Below are 22816 nucleotides of genomic sequence, written 5' to 3'. Positions count from 1 at the left end.
AAACATCTATTTCATGTTAGCTCCCTGTGTTGGTACTCTTATTGCTCACCATGATTATGTGAGACCATGCAATGTAAGACAGTGTATTTAAGTAAGACAATGCAAAAATCACAGTAACATATCCATTTACCATAAGTCCTGTTGTTGAGCCAATAAAACAGCCTACAGCATATCCAGGATAATTCTAAAGTAGAAGAATACATAAGTCCACAAAACTAGATTGCTTCCCGTCCATAAACTTCCTCAGAGCTTGATTGCTTATTTCTACAGCAACTTCCATCATTGGCCCACCTTAAATAAGGTTTCATCACTGTACATCAGCTGGTCTGCAGCAATGTTTTGTGTGAGCTCTTCTTGGCAGTAAATAATTCAAACTCTTCTAAACCTCTTTCATTAGGAAGAGAATTACTCCAGGGTAATGCAAGTAGAAATGAGAAGTCCACATTAAACACTTTCACCAGGCACTGGAACACTTTCAAAGCTGAGTAATTATGATTCCCCGTGGTTTCATAGGTTAAGAGAAACTAAAGAACAACTTTGAAGTTGCTTGTTGGTGTCAGTGTTAAGTGTTTTATATACTTACCATATTGAGTTCCTAAAATAAACTCTTTTTTTTTTTTTTTTTTTTTCTTTAAGCACAGAGAAGTTGCATAGGGAATAGTGGCTGTCCAGCCAAGGATCCTGTCTTCTGCAGTGCATAACAGTCAATGTTTATAGGCAATGTAAGAACAAAACACAAAGTGGTTCTGTTCCCTTCATACCGTCCCAACCCTCCCAGTTACCAGCAGCATGTGAACCTCCTGATCTAGAGGTTTCATACCAGACCATCACATTCAATAGGTACGGATCGATCTCTGAGCCTGTCTAAATCCGTGGCTTATATTGCTAGTGCCAACAACTGTATTAATATCAACATACTTCTAGTAACTTAACTTCAGAAACACATGAAAAACATTTCCAAGTTGCTCAATTTAATGGCAAGGAAAAGAATTCTAATCTGCCTGATTTTCTTTGGGTTAATTTATCTTGAATATTCAACAGCAGGCATATCTATGAGCAGGAGGCAGTAGTATCTGAAGGAAACAGTCTCCCCTCAAGCCCTGATGTCAGCAGAAAAATGAATCCTCAAGTCTCTAAAAATATCAACTCATACCTAACTTTGTTAGCTACAGTAAATTATTTCTATCATTTTTTACAATTAAACAAGAAAACCCACACCCCAGGTAAACTGAAGCCATAAAATCACCACTAGTGCAACTGGGAAGCCTTTGTTCCCATTCTCGCATGTCTTTGCAGTATTGAGCAGTCTTCACTTTTTGCTGGATACGTATTTCTGCAAAGTGAATAAAGACTTAGTAATCGATTTAATTACACTCAGTAGTAAGCTTTTCCTTTCTCAACTGTTAAAAACATTTAATGATTCAGATTCACTTTTAAAAATTATGAGGTGCTCATTTAAAATCTTAATCCAAGAAATTGCTCAGGTACTGCAAAGACAACTAAAGGCAAGCCTACGCAGGCAGGGGCAGGCAGGGCTGAGTTCTTTTGCCTGTTGTATTCCCAGCTGGCCAGACACAAACCAGCTCCAGCCCAAAACACGCAACTGTTTAAATGTGATGTGTCCAAGTTAATAGGCTTTATTTAAATACAACACTGCAATAACACTTCTATATAGCCTCAAGATCAGGGCAGGCTCCCATCAGACAGCTCAGAGGCCAAGCAGCTGAGCTCCTTCCTCCACCAGACACACTGGTTTGAAAAATGTTACTCAGCCTATCAGGGTTGCGTTCCCTATAGCAAGTAGCAATTCTCACCTGAAATCCCTTTCATTCAAGACTGTAAATACGTACCTTAAGACACTAGACATTGACCCAAATAAATCCATATGCAATTATAAAGAAATCGGGGCTCAGTCCTGCAAACTCTTACTCTGACACAAAGGTCCCCCTTAAGTCTGTGGGATCACTCATGAACCATGTCCAGGTTGACAAGATTCTCATAACCAGCCTCCTGTCAATAGTTTATTTTTTAAATTATATTGCTTGTATTCTAGTGCTGAAGTATCATGGGATTCTGTATGCAAACAAATACCAACAAATATATCAACAAATCTCTAAACACTGCTTCCCCAAAGTATTTATGCAAGTCTACGGCCAGAGACATTTCACATACCAAGCTGTGCACTGAGTTCACAATACATACAAATACAGCTACAAAAGCAAAGTCAAGTATTACAAAGGCTCCAAAATGATGCGTTCAAATTTTGCTTACAAATAGTCACATACAGAAGCCAGCAGCCTGTGTACTTGCATCTTACCTACTCACTCAGCTGCCTGGTCAGAAAGCAAAAAGCAAAGTCGGAAGACAATTCTGATTATCAGATATCAGGAAATTCTACTCTCAGGACATTACTTTACAGCAGCAGGAGCAGTTCACTTATAAATCACCCCACCTCATCCCATTCTGCCTTACCATACAAGTATCTCAAAATACAGGACAACGGTGCAGTGTGCTGCGTGCCCCAAGGACACACAGGTCACTCAAGGATTGTCTCCCTGTGCATCTACTACTTTTTTTTTGGTTCCTTTTTGTTTCTGACTGGTGATATCAATAAGATACGTAAATATGCTTATGTCACCATGTCAGGGTTAGATTAGTTAATTCATTTTTACACTATTCACACATTTGAATTGACAGGAAAGCATTTCAACACAAACAGTATTTGTTTTTAATGACAGAAGTACACATTCAATGCAGACTAATAGAAACTACATTTCAGCATTCAGAGCTCTCAAGTAAGAGTTTAACAGAATAGAAGCTTGGAAATGTAATAGAGGAAACTTCCATTAAATGTACAAGTCCAATTTCCAATTAATGTAAACTGAAAGTGCCAAATAATAATCTAAACCAAAAACATCCTTCATTCTTCTCCCTCCCCGCCTCCAGTAGGTTTAGTTTAACAGTATCCAGGCCAACTTCTTTTAACTTCTGGTTGAGTAAACAGAGACGACTGACATTAAGATAATTCTATACCAACAGAAAATAGGACTAGAGATGAGATACAATGCAGTTTTGCCACTACTGACTAATGTCTCTATAAAGTGCCTTGAGAGCCACATAAGTAAGGAGAGCAACTCTGACAACACAAACATATCCCCTGCCCAAACATTCTGGTTTTATGAAATAACCTTTTGCCTACATGAAAAGCACATCCTACTAAAATAAAAAACAAAACCAAATAAAAAGTGATATTTCTGGGAAGACAGACAGCTATGAAGTTTTCTCAAGAAATCTCAGTTTACATATATATATATACAGGAATGAGTTTTATGTCCAGAACATCTTAGAATTTAAACAAATGAGAAGACTACACTAGTACAGTTACAGACGCTTGTAGTCTGGAAAGGATCGAATCAGTGCAGAGTTACATCTTCCCAGAGCACACATGGAACAAGCTGGAGCAGTCTGGGACTTACACATGCTAAGCATACTGACAGTAACCATTCATGAAAAGAAAAAAGGAGGGGGAAAAAAAGTTTGAATCGTACCCTAACTAAAACAGTTTTGCTGGTACAAAAATTTTTGTGTAGGTTAAGGTCTATACAGAAAGATACAGCATAAATGCAATGCCTCGTGGTTTAAGAACATCAAAGGAAACCTGGAGAGAAAAACGGAACTAAGATGAAAGTTTGTAAGACAGAGAAAGAAGAAAACTGGGGGAAACAAAAGCAACTGCAAAACACGAAAAGAAGCTTGTTGAAGGAAAAGATAAACAAGAACAAACATTGTTGTACCTTGAAGGGTGGGGATGAAGGGGGAGGGGGCAAGCAGTGACTTCTTTCATATCAGACTAGGACTTAATTAATGTTCAACTGTATTTCCCTTAGCTACCGATCTACTTACATCTGAACTATCAATAGTTGTGTCTGTAGCCATAATCAAGCACAGATTAAGATTCTTCTGTTAATTTTTCAATCACCTCAAAAAAGAGTTAAACAACATTTTAGAAGCAAAAGATTACCAATTGTGGAATCCAAAAAAGATTTGCAGCTGTCAATGAAGATAAAAACCAGATACGGACCTTTGCAAAACAGGAAAAAGTATTTTGCAAAAGGATATGGTCAAACACTAGAGGCAGAATTCTCCGGCAGCTGGAGGCTAAAACTCAGGTAATGAATGCTTAAATACATAAAAAGAAAAATATTTCCTCTGTTATAATTTGGGTGGAGAAGAGTGAAAAGAGGAGTAATATTCCCACTTCAGAGCTCTCTTAAATTTTTATGAAAGCCAGACCTTCCAACCTATAGCCACCCACAGCCAGCTGATTTACTAGAAATCTCATCACTTTATGCTACCTCTTAAAATTGGGAAATTAATCCAATTCAGAAAAAAAATCACAGATCTAGACCAAACATTTTGAAGAGTTCCAGAAAGGGTTGGGCTGAAGAGGGATTTGGGCAACTGAAGACAGTGACAGCAGCAGCAATGTGGAACTACCAAAAGGAATCAGTACACACCTTTACAAACAGTGTGAATCTCTCATTTCTTGTGTGTGTGTGTGTGTGTGTCCCGTCCCCCCCCCATTTTTTTAGCTGCACGTTGTTTTTGCTGAATGCTATACAGTTAATACAGACTTTTCCACTGAAACATTATACCCATACTCACAGCAACAGATGAGCATTCCTGAACTACTTTGCTACCAGAAAGTATGCACTTTATTGGCCTTATCATTGATAAGACATTGCTCAGGCCTTTCTATCTCTCTAAACATGAAAATATTAAGTGAAAACAAAACTGAAGCCCTGAGCAACACTAGAGGCATTATGCTACACATTCAGTTATCTGAGCTATCTTTAAGGTATATGTCAAAGTCTCTCCAGTCGCCAGAGACAGATGACCACAAGACTCCTGGTTCTTCCCCTACCCACAAGGTCCTTCCTACAACAATGCAACCAGCATTCTACCAGACCCCCTTGTTCTGCAGTGCTACAGCAAACGTGGCCAGTTCTCTCTACTCACCATGGAGGGTAGATGTGGATGACATCCTGTGGCCTGCTCTTCAGGTGAGCTGCTGTCTCTCTTGCAAAGAGGACTTTGAGTATTGGTTCTCCTACATTGATGATAGCATCCTCGGATGAAAGCGTAGCAGGAGACTGTTCCAGCTGCTGGCAGATGGCAACTTGTATTGTACATTCCTCAAACATTTCTAAGATCTTCACAATTAAGACACCAGATTTATCTGGAAAGTAAATTAAAATAAAAAATAAAAATGCAAAGTCTGCATGAGGAGAAAGAAATTCTGGTATTCTGAAGATGTGCATCCCTCTGCTCTCTGCAAATCTGTCTGACTGCAAAAAATCCACATATGAGTAGAATACATTGCCCCACCAAAAGACTTACGTTCAGGTTTTCTGGCCATTTTTCTTTTCTTTATAGATACTATTAACTGTGGAGACAAAAGCCTATCTGTACTTCTTCCAAACATCAATGAAATCACAAACTCCTTACAAGAAGCTCTTTCATATGACTTTTAAATCTTTCAACTCATTCACTTTTTTCAGTCTTTTTTATTAGTTACTGCACCAAAGAAATTTATTTAGCAACAGAATAATCACACCGTATTAAAAGCGAAGCTGTGTTTGCCCTTCTTGACTTTTCTCAAAGCAACAGTTGTCAGGGACCAAGTCAGAAGAGTACCTGTTAGGTACAAAGCATCTAAAAGCTGATGAATCACATTTAGAGATTAATGTGGAGAAAGAGGGAGTAAGATAGATGCACTGCCCAAAAATAGTTATTGCAAAACTGATCATCCATTTTATCAGCAGGCAATCAGGATACAGAAGGCTCTCTTGTTTTAAAGCAACATGAACAGATACCAGCATCCCCACAGTTTGATGCTAAGCACTTTTGGCTACGCTGAACAAGAAACAACTTTGCACTGAAATGAAATTAGTTCTAGCTCTCCTTCAGTCTGCACAGGGCAACAGCTACTCAGACAGACCTGGGTCTGTTCTGTAAGACTATGTAAGATTTATTCTTTCTCACCTAGTCCCGCTCAGATTTGCACTTAAGCCACTGAGGGGAGAATTGTCGTTATCTACCTGTTGAATGCTATGAGCAGTTAGTGGGGAAAGACAGGGCGCCAGAGGCAGAAGAGCCCCAATACTACCCATTTTGATTCACAAGTTGCATTGGGAAAAACACAGCATCCCGAGAAAAACAGCTGATAGAAATTACTGTCTTCCCACAGCAAAGAAGAAGCAGGGAAGGAACTGTGAACGTGATACTGGGACTTAACAGCAGAGCTGTACTAGTTATTTGTTTGTTTATTTTAAGGCCCATTTCACAATTGTGAATGCCTTTCCTTTGGAAAATAAATCAAAATATTTTAGTTTCAGTTTATGAGAAACTTCAAAAAAATTTAACCCAACCCTCCAGAAACCCAAACCAAAGAAAGTGGGCCCTAAACCCCTTCAGGTTTATTAAATAAAGTTAACTTTTACAAAAAAAAAAAAAAGAAAAAAGAAAAAAATATTTGTCCCTGTTTTGTATTCCCCAGTCTTTATTACATTTTATACTGAAACTGAAATAATGTAATTTTAAAATATAAAACTGAGATGTTCTCAAGACCACTTTTATGTTAACCAAGTTTTCATCACGTGCAACATGCTTCTGAAAGTGTTCTGTTTCCCATGAACTGGTATTTTCCAGCAGGATAAAGGGTTCCACCAGAAAGTACACTAGCCATTTCTGTCCAAGCCATAACAGCTCGACCTCCTTTTCCAGATCTGAGAAGCAGGAATAAGAGAACCAATCCTTTCTGCCAAGTCCTTTGAGATTGGCTGATGGTTGCCACCACTATTACTCCTCACCACTGTCACCTTCTCAGGAAAAGCTGTAAGATTGCAGTGCCACTCCAAACACTCACTGCACTATGTTAAGGTCTGCTTATGTGCAAACTTCTGCTAAGTGTGAGCGCGGACTAGTTTTCTATGCCTAAAGGCAAGGACTTAGAATATTCACACTTGAATTCTGTTTTGCCTGACTAGCTGCAGTTGTGGTCCTCTGTCAACCCCAAGTCATCTGGCACGCATAAACAAATTCTCCCAACCGCAAAAATTCTTGGCCTTCAAAGTAACTGAGCTTTTACCTCTCCCCTCTAGACATACTGCACAATTTGCATTTTCATCCACTTAAAAAAACAAGTCACAAAAAAATCAACTTCAATTTTGAAACACACTCACAGTTTATTTAAAAAAAAGTATTAAGACAGCTCATGAGAGACTGTTCATCACTTCCAAACTACGCATTTACTACGTGCAGAATTTTATGACAGTTCTTACTGGTCAGCAGCGCATATGTTACTCAGCTGATAAAGCAGGTTGAGACAATGCATGACAACCTAAAAACATTTTTCTTTTAAATACCTCTGACTATAAACCAGTTAAAAATACCAGGTAAATCAAGAACTATATCTCTACGAAAACTTCTAAAAGACATTGGAGGAAAAAACAGAACCAAGGTGCCAGAGTCTCTTGCAAGCCAGTATTAAAGTTGGTGCAAACACTGGGAGTTGATGCTAAATGAAGCTGAATGCTTCTATGTTAAAAGCAGCAAAATTTCAACAACTAGCCAAGTCTCACAGTTGGCACACACACATTCTACAGAACCACAATCTATTTGTTTATTTAGATGCACAGAGATAATTTAATTTAATTACTCAGAAATTATTATTACTGCTGATGATAGAATGCTCTCTCAAACAACATGGCAAAGCACTTCGGATTCCTGGCACATGATGAAACACCAAAATTCAGAATGTAGCTTCGTTTTTAATTCATTTGGCTCTTGTATTGTTATGTCAATCAAAAATAAATCAAACATATGTGGCTGCACATTGAAGGGAGAATTTGTGGGTGCGGAGATGGGCTGGATCACTGCAATTTCTACAGTTTCCAGAGAAGTTTACTTGTTTGTTCATCCGTGTGAAAAGCTTACTTTCAGGTTTTGCAATGTTCTCTTTCACCCTTGGATAATTCACAGAAGTTCTCGCTTGCTTGCTGAAGTCCTCATTCACTTAATTTCACTAGCAAAGCAGAATTGCTGCCCAAAAAATTCAAACCTGCAGAAGTACAGGTTTCATGGCAATACCTAGTAATCTTAAACAAGGAAAAATACCTTACAATAACATGTATTAAAAAAGGTGCAAGCAATAACTGTGCTGCAAACCTGCCCATTCCTACACTGCATATTCCTTCATTTCCTATTCTGCTGTCTAGAGCACTCATTAATTTCTTTCTTCAGGATCGGTTAGTTTTTAACAAAATCAATGAGCTAATCCAGCTAACTGCAAAGCCACCAAAGCACAGGAGCAGATACTAGGGAGAGGAAGGAACAAGTGACAGAAAGGGCAGAGGTGGGACAAGAAGGGACTGAGGGAAGATGATTCTTTTCAGTGACAGCCCAATCAGGCTGGATTAAGCCAATTCCAAATGCTATCCAGTTGCTTCTTTTCCCCTACTGTGCCCAGGTTGGACTGTGCTCGAGAAGCTCCTTCAGCATGCAGGAAGGACAGGCAAGATGACATCACTGAACAGAGATAACAGCTGTTCCAGGTGCATGGTCCACAGGCACATTTGATACCATAAATGTCCATATGCTGTACAACTCCTGGACAGACTCTGACCTTTTTTGAGCCTCAGTGTCCACAACAGAAAGACATCACGCTACGGTAATGGGTAAGATGGGTGAGAGCATACCTAGCCTTATCTTTCAACCACCAACTCTAGGCATAACACTATATAGTGGAGAGACCCTGAAAAAGAGAGAAGGAATAAGAACTGCAGGTGCCTATGGAATGCCCATTAAAAAAACCCTTCCGTTTAGTTAATTGAAGGTAACCATTCTTCTCCCATTGAGAGACAAGTCCACATGCACACTCACAGAGAGTAAGCATACAGCTGCCTGGATGTGTTTAAAAATCTTCCACTCAAGCAGCAATTTGAGGACTGCTTCACAAAGCTCTTTGGTGCCAGGTGCCTCTGCAACACTTCGGTGCTTGAGGGAGATAAAGATAGAAACTCAGATAGCTGCCTGATCAGTGTCAGACATAGGTGCATTTCTCATCAAAGCCCTGGACACTCTGAGCTCCTGGTGACAGAGGGCTGCTGCAGCTTGGTGGTCCTGGAACACAGCCTAGCACAGATAGCTGCCCCTTCCAGCACCTCTCCACAGCCTTCATACAGAGTCAGCTGCAAAGTCAGAGAAAACATCCACTGACACAGGCTCAAGGATCATTTGAAAGATCTGGCACCATGAATATAAACAGAGATCTTGTTCATCCCAGGGGCATGAAGTATAAACCCCTGATACACAAGGCTTGAGGTGCCACGAAGACAGATAGAAAGGCACTGATAAATCTGGTCGAGTGTGAATTTTGAAGAGGTATTTGGGATATACAACATGCCTTCTCTAAAGAGCACCATTTAAAGGAAGGGAAATCAGCAACCAGGGCCTGTAACGCTCCCTCACTTCTAACAGAATTCTCCACAAGAAGAAAAATCTTAACAAAGACATGCAGCAAGGTGCTGGCTACTAGTGATTCAAAATGTTGGTCACAGAAGGGCCAGAGTACAACAAAAATCAGGTACCAGTGATGAGCTGGCTTAGTTTCCAGCTGCAAAGGTCACATCAGCCCTTTGCAGAACACTGCTGTGCTAAGTGCCACCCACTGGAAGGCAACAGACAGAAATCATTGCTAGATGGACCGTCATCAAACAAATTAATTATTCCAGACCTCACAAGTTGTCCAGAATGAGTGAAACCAGCAGGAGTGACTGACTGGTGGGAGGAACAAGCTATTTAAGCAGGGAAATATCTCTGGTGAAGCCTCTCTATGATTGACAAGAACCTCCCTCACCTCCCAGCCAAGAAAAAAGAAGCTCTGACAAAAGCCATCTGGCATCCCTGCCATGAGGGGGCTGGACAGGCAGGTTCAGCACTCCCCCACCAGCACACACAGGAGCCACATCTTCAGGCTCCTCAGAGACAGATGAAGAAATCCCAATCCAAACCTAGGCAAATGGGACATCAACCTCTCACTGCTACAGTTAACAGAACCTTTGAATCACAGGGAAAGGTAATTTTGGCAACAGCAGTAATGGAACAAACCTGGCAAAGACCTTGGGCATAATTTCCAAAAAAGCCTGATGTTTCACAATTGTGTGATCAAAACAGGTCTATATTGTATGCATGGGTTCAGAAAAACAACATTAACTTCTTGGTAGGAGGAAAAGAAAGTATTTAGAACTACTAAGAACACAGACACCAGTTGTGGTTCAGAAAGTCCCTGAGTCAGAGATCTTTGGGAGATCATTGTTAGAATACCTTGGGGAAATACCATCAAGTGTTAGCCCTGTTGTAATTTTTCCTAGGCATTTTGGTAGCTCTTGTCACTGCCAGAAACAGGATCCTAAGCTAGAGGAACTTTTGGGTTGACCAACTAGCAGATCTGCTCTTACATCCATAGTTAATTATTTAATTCCAGATGTCGGTCTCTCACTCCAATTTGCAACCTGGACATGAAGTAGCTCGATTAATCCACAAAGATGTTTCAAGTGCGTGGGAGATGAACAAACAAATTTCATGCTGAATGCATCAGTTTCCCTGGTTACTTCCTTTCATTTCTGTTTATTATTTCAGTACACACAGTGATGCCATCCTTCAGTCATATATCATGATATCAAAACATGTTTTGATGCAGTACTTTGCAGATGTTCTGCATTACTCTGAACTTCCAGGAGGGTTAAAAAAAAAAAAAAAAAAGAAAAAAGAAAAAAAACCCCATTCTTTTGGAGATCATGGACCCAGAGATCTTGAGCCTTTTGAAAATTTCAGTGTGACTCTCCAGTCTCTTTTAGACTGAAGGCCTTTAAATTTCAGACCTAAAAGTGGCTTCACAGCAGATGCATATATTTAAGCCACATCAACACTGTATGTACATGGTCATGGATGATGCACTGGCCGTGCCAAGGGCAGCCTAGGAGACAAGCTAGGAGAAAAGCCAGCCCGCTTTGACTTTTAACAACCAAAAATCAGACTGGAGAGAAGAAAAGGAAAAACATCGAGGAGCACGATTTAAAAAAGAAAAAAAAATAATAAATTATTCAGACATTCTGGCTTCAGTGCCTGAAATACAACTCTGAAGTTTGTTTTAATAACTCCGTAACGAGCAATAAGGAAGACAAATGAGGTGAAAATTATAGAAATTATGATCTCTTGGGGACTGCATATTTTACATTTCTCTTGCTACACAGTGACAGGAAGCTGACCACGCTGCAGGGAGAGCATCCATGGGACTGTGCGTATGGAAATGCATCAGATGTAGACATCAGTAAGACTCCACACAGTTTTACCTCGCTCAAGTGAATTTTGCTAAAATGTAACTGTTCAAACGTCCCACAAGAGCACTTGTAACCTTGAATGGAAAGCTCTCAAGGAGACCAAACTCTCTTTAGAGTCAGTTGATAGAGACTGTTCTGCTGCTGGAGTTCTATGAGACCTACAGGGTGAGGAAAAGTGCTTCAGGACAACAAACTGAGGTATGCGACACTTCGCAGGCCCTGAAGCGGAAGCTGGAGTAGAGGGTAATTTATCACATTCTGCATGATTTGAATGGGTTAGCTGGGATAACCAGTGCACCTCCATGCAGATCAGCTCAGCAGAAGTAACAGTAACACCATGACCACCACATCAACCACAGCAATCCAAAGACAGGCTGACTCTATGACAGTGGGTACTCCTGAGTTTTTCAATTTTCCATTCTTCCATGAGAATGTAAAAATCTTGCAATGTTGAGGGTATGTGTCTTACCCACAGGGTTGAAGGACACGATAAGCTCACCTGAATATAACTGAATGTGACAACTGGACATGACACAAGGTAGAAATAAATTTTCATAAAGCCAATAGTACCAATGCAGAAAACAGTGAACTACAAGCACACAGAACAGATTGTACAAAACAAAAGAAAACTGGAGTTTAGTAAAATGCAAAGCAGTGTACAGCTTTGTTCCACTGAGCATTCTGGAAGAAAAAAATATACTCAATATGCAAGCACGAAGAAGAGCAGAGTGGAAATTATTATTGTGACAGTAATAAAATTGTCTCCAGTAATAAAGGATACACATACCTACCAGTAAATACATATGTGGACTACCGTGCAAAGCAAGAACGACAAAATAACAGAGAAACTCCTCAGCCACATGACTTACCCCATAAGTCACATGGATGAAAGAAACCAAGCAAGCGGGGCAAGAGGCAAAAGGAAGAGTACTTCAACACCTTCCTTTCAAATCAATAAAAAAAAAAATGATACTTATGCAAGTAGAATTTTCTGAAAAAACAAAACAAAACAAAACAAAAAACAAGACAAACTCTTAAAAAAAACATAGGTATTAGGAGGAAGATGAGATTGCTTCAAGTCAAGTTAATCTTTGAAAAACCGCTAACAAATATTTATTTCATATAAAGGCCATCAGGACAACCTGTATTTGTTCTTACCAGCTCAACAGTCACAATGCACAATTTGTGATCTTGAAACCTAAATGATATGGGACAAAGACAGATGCTTTTAAGAAAAACAAATTACTGTTACTTTTGCTCAAAGAGCTATCAAACAAATCATATATACGAACTGCAGCTTATAAGCAAATTTGTACTGTTCCTGACATAGTTAGTTGACATTTCTAAAGATCATGGCTGAAAAGTTAAATTATGCTTTTACTTAACTGGCAAATTCTTTAGAAATATGAACTACAAGAAATACAGGTGTTATGCTCAAGTCACATTTCTACTAATCCTAGCTAAAAGCTTTTATAAAATAACCACTGAAAGTACAAAAAATCTTGGACAATTAATGTTGGGAATACTAAGAATGAAAGTCAATTTCTGCATTTCGTTCTGATGGATGGATCCAAACACACATTATGGGAAATATGAAGTAAGCAAAGAAAACCCCACTTTATGCCTTAATAAAGCAAACTAATAACACACTTCCAAATCTGTGTCCCTTAGTTATTTTTTTCAAAGGCATTATTTCATCCCAACGTCATTTAACTTGTAATTGTCTAATGTGGGTTCCAAAACTGTAGTTGCTAGACACCCTCCTGGGACAGCACTTACTATCTGCCGTGGAAGAATAGCCAAGCCTACATTTTCTGGTACAGGCCACAAAGTTTTACTTTCATTCTCAAGTGTCAAAGGTATAAAATGTCAAACTACAGGCATAAATGAAAAGAAAAACATTCGTTTGCTTGGCATCCCATCACTGCTCCTAGTCCTCCCTCATGTAAAAGGTTGCAGTTGCAGGCATAACATACTCGCCAAGCAGGTAGACACCAAGCAGACCCTTGCAATCCAAAGGCAACGTTGAAAACCAGGTAGAGATTCCAACATTTTCAGTCTGTACAAAAACATCTGCTTGCTATTCTGATCTATACATGTTGTTATTCTTCCTGGGCTGGTAACTTCTGAAGCCATTCAAAAAGATTTTTCTCAAAAACACACCAAGTCTTGCAGGCATGATGGCTTCTTGCCACATCTATATTCATTTTTAAAAGGCTGCTGAATTTGGCTGTGCTTTAAACATTCTTTATAAGAACATATGTAAGTTACTTAAAGCGACTGTGGATGTCATTATTGTTTCTTATAAGAAAACAAGAACAAAAAGAAGAATTCTTTTTTGAAAAAGACAAGTTTACATTTGATTTTTTCTTTCCCAATGCTGCAACAAATTCAGACAGTTGGCTAGCAAAAAAAAAAAAAACAAACAAATTGGGCCACTTGCCATGTCTCTAATTTACAGTATTAACTCTTCAGTAATAAAACAAACTATCAAGAACTAAGAAAATAAGCAACAACTAGCAAAGCTCAGACTTTGGTGTTTTTAGAAGAATTTTGCATGGCAAAAGGAAACCCTGTTAAGGACTACCCTTGTTTTCTTCATCCACAGAGATAAATTTTTGTGCAAGTGTCACGGCATTCAAGCTGCTAAAATCCTTTCTTCCCATCACTTTAACCAGTCAGTGAAACTGGAAGGGTGAGGAATGATTGCTTATGTCCTCTTCTGTAAGCCTTTCCACCTTCCTGAAAACATGGTGCTACATGTGAAACCCTGTCCTCATCTCCAGGGCTTCAGCCTCCTCCCCTCAAGTGTATGTTCTACTTGCCTCAGCAAAATGAAGAATTGTTGCCCCTTTAAGGTTACTTCCCCCTGAGGAAGGAACACTTTAGAACTAAACATCAATAGTTTGGGTTTATTATCAGTTTATTACTCAAATTCCATTGTAATCCAATCCCAAATCTTAATCTCAGGCCAACAAAAATACCAAATATCTTGTATCAGATTACAAATGCAAGAGAATAATATGCTTCTGTGTTTTAGATAAAGAACTGCTCTAGCCGAAACTGATGATAACTGCAAAGAAAAGAAAAACAATAGAAAATAAAACATATAGAAAGTAAAATTTCAGAAACTCTAGAAGGAATCTACATGACTTTGCTTCAAGTATTGTTAGTGTCCTTTCCTATAGACAGGAAAGTCATCTGAATGTAACACAGAAAAGCACTATTTTTTCTTCTGCGTCATGCAATCCCCATATAACCAGCAGATGTTGACAGGAAAAAGGTTTGGGTTTTGTTGGTGTTTTTTTTGTTGTTGGTTTTTTTTTTTTTTTCTCTCTCTATATCTCCTCTTTCAACTGTCCAGATCTCCTCTTTGCCCAAACAGGAAACTTCACAGGGAAGTTGCAACACTGCATACAGGAAAAAAAAAGCTTGCAAATGGTCTAAAAGCCCTTGCACGTAGTACTTTCAAACCATCAGCTTGACTGATCAGAGACTTGCCGTTATGGGGACTGCACACCTCTCAGCCTCCCTTTTACATCTTGTGAAGAGAAAAAATTTCTGGATTTGTGGTGAAGAGCCTAACATTTGTCTCCATTAGAACTAAACCACAGCAAGCATTCAATTAACCCTGTGTAGCATGGGCAAACTTTGGTCTTCTCTCCTTTCAGGCCTCTGCCTGATATGGTTAGCCTGATTACAGAAGTGGAACTACAAATGACCTTGCAAAAACGCACACCCTTAGTGAGTGCCTATCCCAACACAGGGACAGGCTGCTGAACACCATTTTGACCCCAAATTGCCAAATTGGAGAAAGACAAAGACTTCTTCTACCCTGCAGAGTGAATCAGCCAAAAGTAAAATCCCCATGCACCATATAAAAACCAGAAAGTGCATGCTGAAAGGAGGCGCTCTTTACTGGGGTAGTGATTCATCCCAGTGACCAAGAGGCAGCCAAACCACAATGGTTACTTGGAGAATGGGGTCAGGGGAGCAAACAGAAAGGAATTTTTAAAAAATAAAGCCAAAACAAAACAATGGTTTTTTGGATAACGTGGATGTTGATACAACATAAAAGTAAACAACAGCAAAACAAATTCTGTAACATGAAATGCCTAATGGGACTTCAAACTCATCTCATTTGAAATTGCTCCCCTTTGCTTTAGCAATGAACTTCTGGTCTACATGTCTCTGGGATATCCAAATGACGTGACAGCTCTCCCAGCGACTAAGTTACTTCAATCCTCTGCATTAATCTTCAGGCTCCTTTGATAACACATTTGAGTTTGTCATTTGAGAAGTTCTTTCCTCTACTTCTGTTGCTGAAGTCAGAAACTGTCCTGGAAACCGTGTGGTTTAGAAATATTACTGGGCAAAACAGAGGGGAAACAAAATCCAAGAAGAATCTCAGATTAGTGAGACACCCTTAGTATGAACTTAAAAAGATGAAAGCTGAAAGTGGTATGCATTTGCTTTGCTGACACTTCACATTTCCAGACTACAAGCAATTAGAAAGTTATCTAGTTGAATTAGTAAAACGTCAACCATTCCGACTGACATTTTCCAAACCAAACACCAATTTTATTTTGGTGATGTGAAACAGCATGGCCATTCTAAGAAAAATACTATCAAAAATAAATTTTGCCCTAGATGAAAAAATATCCCCAAAATATTATCACAGCTATTTTACTGATCATTTTATCATCCTCATGCTTTGGAATAAGACTGGGAATTGGAAGTGAAATTTAGGCTGTGAAGTTGAAGTATATTCCTAAATCATGGCATGTTCAGCATCTTTCAGAAATTTTAGCAAATGCTTGCAGTGTAAAGGAAACAGTAGTTTGCCCTAAATACTTCTAACTTGCCCAAGTTCTTGTAGATTTTCCCCATGATGAAAAAAGACATATCCCAGAAATGGCTCATCTTCTGCCAAAACTAAATCATCTTGAAGACACTCATAAGAATTTTTTAAATGTACTTTAGAATAGAGCAAGGTATTTTCCCATAGCCTTTTTCTCATAAAACGCTAACTAATTCTGACTCATTTTCTGAAAGAAAGCAGAATAATCAAAGAAAGGAATTCAGCCAGAGGCAGAGGTTTAGCATGGAATGTTTCAGCCTAGGAGTTAAAGTCTAATAAACTGGTGAGCAGCCAAACACAAGGTTTTGTAATGACACATGTACAGCTAGGACAAAAAGAATATTGGCATATCAGCCATTGCTCCAGAGAACACTAAAAATATTCATTTTAATAAAAAGACAGACCTATTCAATATCAATTTCTGTTCCATATTTCAGAAGAAGTGAGAGGATGTCCTCATACCATGTAAGAATGATAAAGTAACCTCCTATTCATTAGTAAGTCGGGCAGAGGATAAACAACATGCAAAAGACTTGATTGGTTTTAAGTAAGCATGCCTGTATTATTTTCAGCATAGTAGTTCTGAAAAGAGTTGGCTAAAGTCATTTCTGGTTCCCTGATGTTACTTTCTAGTGAATCTTCAAATACTGGGGAAATTCCAGAAGACTGAAAGGATGATGATATTGTGCTAGTATTCAGGAAGGGCAAAAAAAGTGACCTACAATAACCAGAGACCAGCTAGCTGACATCAGATCTAGGCAAAGGGACTGGAAAAATAAGTAAGGAATTAAGGTCAGAAATATAACTTGTGCCATTCCACATGGGTGGCATTTTGAACACATAGCATGCAAGTGACACAGGATGTAAGCCATCTAAACCTCCAGTGAGAAACTGAGAGACTAGCTTAAATCAAATCCAAACTGTTGGCCCTAAAACTTGTATAACTTTTATATGAAAAAAAGGCCATTTTCACCATCAGTAATGTACCCTTTAAGTGGAATGAAAAAAAAATATTTCAGAGAACTAACTGTGAATTACAGTTAGAGGTTTTTAACAGTTAAGAATCATAATTGAGTCTGAGCAGTTCCAGTAGGACTTGAAAGTAAACACTGATACTATTAAATGGTTTCATCAATGACACAAAAACAAGTTAAAAAATAATATAAGAAATTGTGTGGATACCACAAATTCAATCAAATTTGCGACTAAAAGGGGACAGGCTTGACATACAGAATGATCTGAACTGCACGGTTAGCTGAGCATACTCAAATGAAGCAGACCTGGATACAGCACAAATACTTCCCTGTGTTTAGGCAGAAGAAACACAAATGGTAGGTGGAGAGTGGGAAACTGGATCTCAGAAAACAACAGCTAAAGAAGTTATGAAATCATACTGGACAATCAACTGAATGTGAAGTTCCAGCATCGCACTGTGACCAAAGCCAAACCAGACTCAAACACTTATTAAAGGCCTTGAACATACAGGAGGCTGAGTAGTGAACCGGAGCTGGCCAATGGTTTTGATGAGACTAAAACTGGAAGAATACATACAGAGTAGCTGTTCTTGTTCTTAAGACCATGCTGAAAAGTTTGAGAGGGTGCAGTAAAAAGCCATGTAAATCACTTGAAGACTGGAGAAAATGGTTTAGAGAGCCTTAAAGAGCTCAGTCTGTTTAGTTTATGAAAATTGTGAGGCGGCGTAATTTTGCTATGCAAGTGCCAGAGAGGGAAAATGCCACATACTACAGAACTTTTTAATCTAATGGAGAAAGGCTTTACAAGAAACAAAAGAGGGGAACTTAAGCCAGACAAACTGAGATTTGGAAGAAAACCCACTTTTAAAAATTTGGGAGTGGAATTAAGGACAAACTCTCAAGGCAAGTGATAGATTCGCTCATCCACATGTTTTCAAATTAAGACCAGAGGACTTTCTGAAAAATAAACGGAAGTTATTATGTGCTCAGAAACAAGCAGTCAGCTTAACAGAGCAAAAATGCTATCTTACAGTCAACACAAGTTGATTAAAAAACCTAACCATTTCTTTACACTTAAACTCTATGAATGCATTCTCTCTCAAGAAACACTACTGAAAGGTGTTTTGAGTCACTTGTAACTGATTTGCATAACTCTCCCCCCTTCTTTTTAAGTGAATGTAGTCATGCTTCACACCCATTTCACAGTCGTGTTCTATTTATTCATTTTAGCTGTCATCCACAACTTCAGCACTTATAGATGAATACAGCTGACTTCAAACCAAAGAAAAATGAACAAAGAAAGAGGAAAAGGTGGTTACAAAGAAGCAACAAAAACTAAAAACCCATCTGCACACCCATAAAATAAACCTTGAATTGTCCTACAGCCTGCTGGAAAGACCGTTTTCCCAGGTGATGCTGGAAATCAAGGAGTTGGGAAGAGTCTAGATGGAGGCTATTTAAAACAAGTTCTTTATGCCTTACATTCAAACACTTTGATGACTGAGACATTATAAGCCATCATATTTAGCTGAAATGTGATATGAGTTCAGAAGACAATCAAGAGAGCATTAAACCCATGTCAGGCAACAAACACAGAGAATATAAACTTCAGTTGTACCCCTATACGGGACATATCTACCCACATGTAAGTATATACTTTCACAGAGCAGTATATGTATATGCTTCTTACCTGAGGGGATTTTAGCATCTGAAATACACTGATGCCTCCAAAAGCTAATGGCAGATCTTTCTCTGTTCTGCAGTCGACATAACCTCTCAGCTAGCCCACCCCTGCAGAGAATAAAAGAATGCTCAATTTTGCCAAGAATCAGTATTCTGGTTTGCCAAGTGACAAGCCATAGGACAGATGGAACATGTATGCTTTGACCCTTAGAGACAGAAATATACAGTAAAATTACATTCTGCAGATTATTTCTCCTAACTTTGATTTTCTGATGGATATACTCCCAATAAAACATACATTTACAGTCAATATACACACTAAACCATTTTCACTATCTGGGTGTCCAAAATTTTCATGTTTTCAACCCTGTCTCCAACACAAGGATTGTAACAAAAGGTTTCCAACTTTTCTTTGCACTTATGCACATATACTTATAGATACTAAAGACAAACGTGTATTCAAAACAAACCAGTATAACCACCAGTTATAACAGGTTAGGGTTTTTTTTTTCCCCTCACAGATTTGTTTGTCTGTTGGCAAGGAGTGATCACAAAAATATTCTTTTACCCATACTTGACCCTATGATTCATTTCACAAGCTGGGTCAAGTGTGCAGTTTCAGTGGTCTGAACGCTCTCCAAGATGGAATTAATTTAGCATTCCCAAGGTGAGGAGCAGAGGAGTGGCATCTAGCACAAATACATTTAAGGTAACACTAAAGCAATTCCTACCCCTGGATTCAAAGCCAGAAGACAGAATATCTCACTTTAAGAACAAAAAGACGCATGTGCTGGAAACTGTCTTTGGGCTACTACAAAGAGCTTTGGGCTACTAAGGGAGTACTTCACCATTTTTCTTTAGCTTCAGAGAAGTTATTTGCATAAAAACCTACTTCATTCTTTCCTTATCGTGTAAGTTTTTCTACAACAAGTACTATCCAGTATATCAATAAAGATTTCTACTAAGGTGAAATGTGTCTTTGGGTGAAATTGGTTTAGGAATCAGTGGAGATAACATACAACCACCTTACGATTATTTGTGCACATGAATACATTTTTTTTGTTTGTTTTAGGAAAAAAAAAGCCAAATAGCTTGGTAAACCTCACATTACAAATGTGAAACTGGGAGGACTCACACCTGTGGAAACCAAGACAGAGCTAAAACAGCTCAGCAGCACTTCAGGTAGGCAGTAAAAATCTCTCTTTGGTTAGCAGTTACTAAGCCATTTCACCTGCAGACAAGTAAACAGGTTATATGAAAAGTAGTTAGCAGTCTCAGCTGACTTTCTAGTAACTATGTACTTTGAAAAATCATAACTATCACAAGAATTATTAGATGGCATGGCTAAACATCTTAGTAATAAACAACATCTTCGTAGTAAAGATCACAAAATAAAAGTGCTGAAATACAAGGGCTACATTTGACCCAGAATGATCCATAAAGGTTTTGTAGCTTACATTACTGCAATCTCTTCTACGGCTGGTGTGGTTCAGGCAGAGAAGAGAGAACCTCAGACCCTAAATTACCATCTTTTGGGGGAAGAAAAAAATCCCTAAACCCCCAAAATAAAGAATCCATACTTAACAAGCTATAAAACATGCTATATTAAGGAGGAAAACAAACAGAAATATTTAGGAAATTTTGGGCTCCGGCAAACTTCCAGGTAAGCTTAACAACCTTATTTAATCCTGCTTTCAACACAGACTTTAAGACACAGAGAAGTGCAATGGAAGCTTTGGTACCAAAAGCAGCACAGTAAAGCACAGAACTTCATGCAGGATCATTTATTTTGCTGATAACACTCTGCTCAACCACATATTGCCCAAAACTTGAGCACTCAAGCATTACTGCATCACAACACTTGTGGGCAAGACAGTTCCTACCCTTCTGTGAGCCCACTACTGTTTCACCTATGGCAGGAACACCCTGCAGCATGAAGGAAGGCAAGTTCCTGGTTTCATGGCTACTGCACATAACAGTAACACACCATTCCTGTTTCAGGCCTGATATGCCTACCAGGGAGGGTCTCACTGACACTTACAACTTCATTACTAATTTGCTAACTATGTTTGTATTAGGATAATAGTTACCACAAAGGTCCATGAGCAGTAAAACTGCCTTTCCTCAGCAGCCCTCTGTGCTAATAAGATTCATTGATGTTTATTAATCGTCACCCTTCCATTCACATTCCAAGTGTAGTTAAAAATAGTTTAAACAGAAAACATCATAAAGCATTTTGCATCTGCTTGGTTCCAGAATATAAAATACAACCAAGAATACATTTATGAGAGGTTCTCAGCTGGTCATTGGAAATGTTTTTGGTTGTTGTTTTTTCTTTTTAAATGTCTGTTTCATACATTGTGAAATTGGAAAATACAATTCAAGGACACGCCATGCACAAAAGGAATTTCTATGGCAAAAGAGTTAGTTGGTAGTTTATGGTCTGTTTCAAAAGGTAGAAACAAAGAAATTTAAACACCACCCCAAACCCAGGAGGATCAACCCTCTTTTTAACTCAAACACATAAAACAAACAAAGAAAAAGGTGCTTTCTGTTATATATATTTTCTAACAGACTTGATGACAACAGCATTTGAAAACTACTAATACTTTCTCATACAGTACAGGTGCCCACACTGCTGAAACTGCTTGGGTACGTGCTGTGAGATACTGTGAACTACACAGAGTCACTCATGGCTGTGCAGATGAGCGATAAGACAGAATTACACAGAGCTTACGCAATGCACAGCATAGCATCAAGCAGGTGCCAGCTTCAGTGTAAGAACCAACTCCATGTTTTGAAAAAAGCTAAAATGTTAAAGTTACTATTATTTTATTACCAGTTGCACATCTGTGGATTGTTAAATACCTCATGAACTTTTACATTCAGTCTTTGGGAGTTAACTGGGTTTACTGGGACTAACAGTCATTTTTTGGCATGGATTCTATCATAGAACGGTCAGAGTTGGAAGAGACCTTAAAGATCATCTAGTTCCAGCCCCCATGCCATGGCCAGGGACACCTCCCACTAGATCAGGTTGCTCAAAGCCCCATCCAACCTGGCCTTAAACACCTCCAGGGACAGAGCTTCCACAGCTTCTCTGGACAATTTGTTCCAGGACCTCATCACCCTCACAGTAAAGAATTTCTTCCTAATATCTATTCTATCCTCTTCCAGTTTAAAGCTGTTACCCCTCATCCTATCACTACACTCCCTGATCAAGAGTCCCTCCCCATCTTTTCTGTAGGCCCCCTTTAAGTACTGGAAGGCCATTATAAGGTCTCCCTTGAGCCTTCTCTTCTCCAGGCTGAACAACCCCAACTCTCTCAGCCTGTCCTCATAGGAGAGGTATTCATCCCTCTGATCATTTTTGTGGTCCTCCTCTGGACTTCCTCCAACAGGTCCAGGTCTTTCCTGTGCTGAGGGCCCCAGAGCTGGACCTGGGGTAGGGTCTCACCAGAGTGGAGTAGAGGGGCAGAATCACCACCCGCTGGCCATGCTTCTTTTGATGCAGCCCAGGATGTGGTTGGCTGTCAGGGCTGTGAGCGCACATTGCTGGGTCATGTTGAGTTTCTCATCAACCAACACCCCCAAGACCTTCTCCTCAGGGCTGCTCTCAATCCATTCTCTGCCCAGCCTGTATTTGCACTGGGTTTGCCCCAGCCCACGTGCAGGACCTTGCACTTGGCCTTGTTGAACTTCATGAGGTTTGCACAGGCCCACCTCTCCAGCCTGTCCAGGTCCCTCTGGATGGTATCCCTTCTCTCCAGCCTGTCGACTGCTCCACACAGCTTGGTGTTGTTGGCAAACTTGCTGAGAGTGCACTCAATCCCACTGTCCATATGGAAGTATCTTTTTTGCTTATTTTGGTAATACAAGGTAGAGATTAATCATAT

General features: G+C 39.2%; 1 protein-coding gene across 1 annotated transcript in view; it reads right to left on the bottom strand.

Annotated features, from left to right (window-relative positions):
- SPIDR (scaffold protein involved in DNA repair) overlaps window positions 1-22816 on the bottom strand; it is a 211153-nt gene that overhangs the window by 122519 nt on the left and 65818 nt on the right. The window contains exons 7-8 of the mRNA XM_082479360.1: window positions 18928-19028; window positions 5020-5239 (exon numbers count right to left, since the gene is read on the bottom strand). Coding sequence (XP_082335486.1) covers window positions 5020-5239; window positions 18928-19028 — 321 coding nt within the window. The remainder of the gene's footprint in view (window positions 1-5019; window positions 5240-18927; window positions 19029-22816) is intronic.

This window comes from Vanellus vanellus (genome assembly GCF_965231255.1).
Source record: "Vanellus vanellus genome assembly, chromosome: 2".
NCBI lineage: Eukaryota > Metazoa > Chordata > Aves > Charadriiformes > Charadriidae > Vanellus > Vanellus vanellus.
Note: the sequence above shows the minus strand (reverse complement) of the source record. Positions and strands in the feature narration are given on the sequence as shown.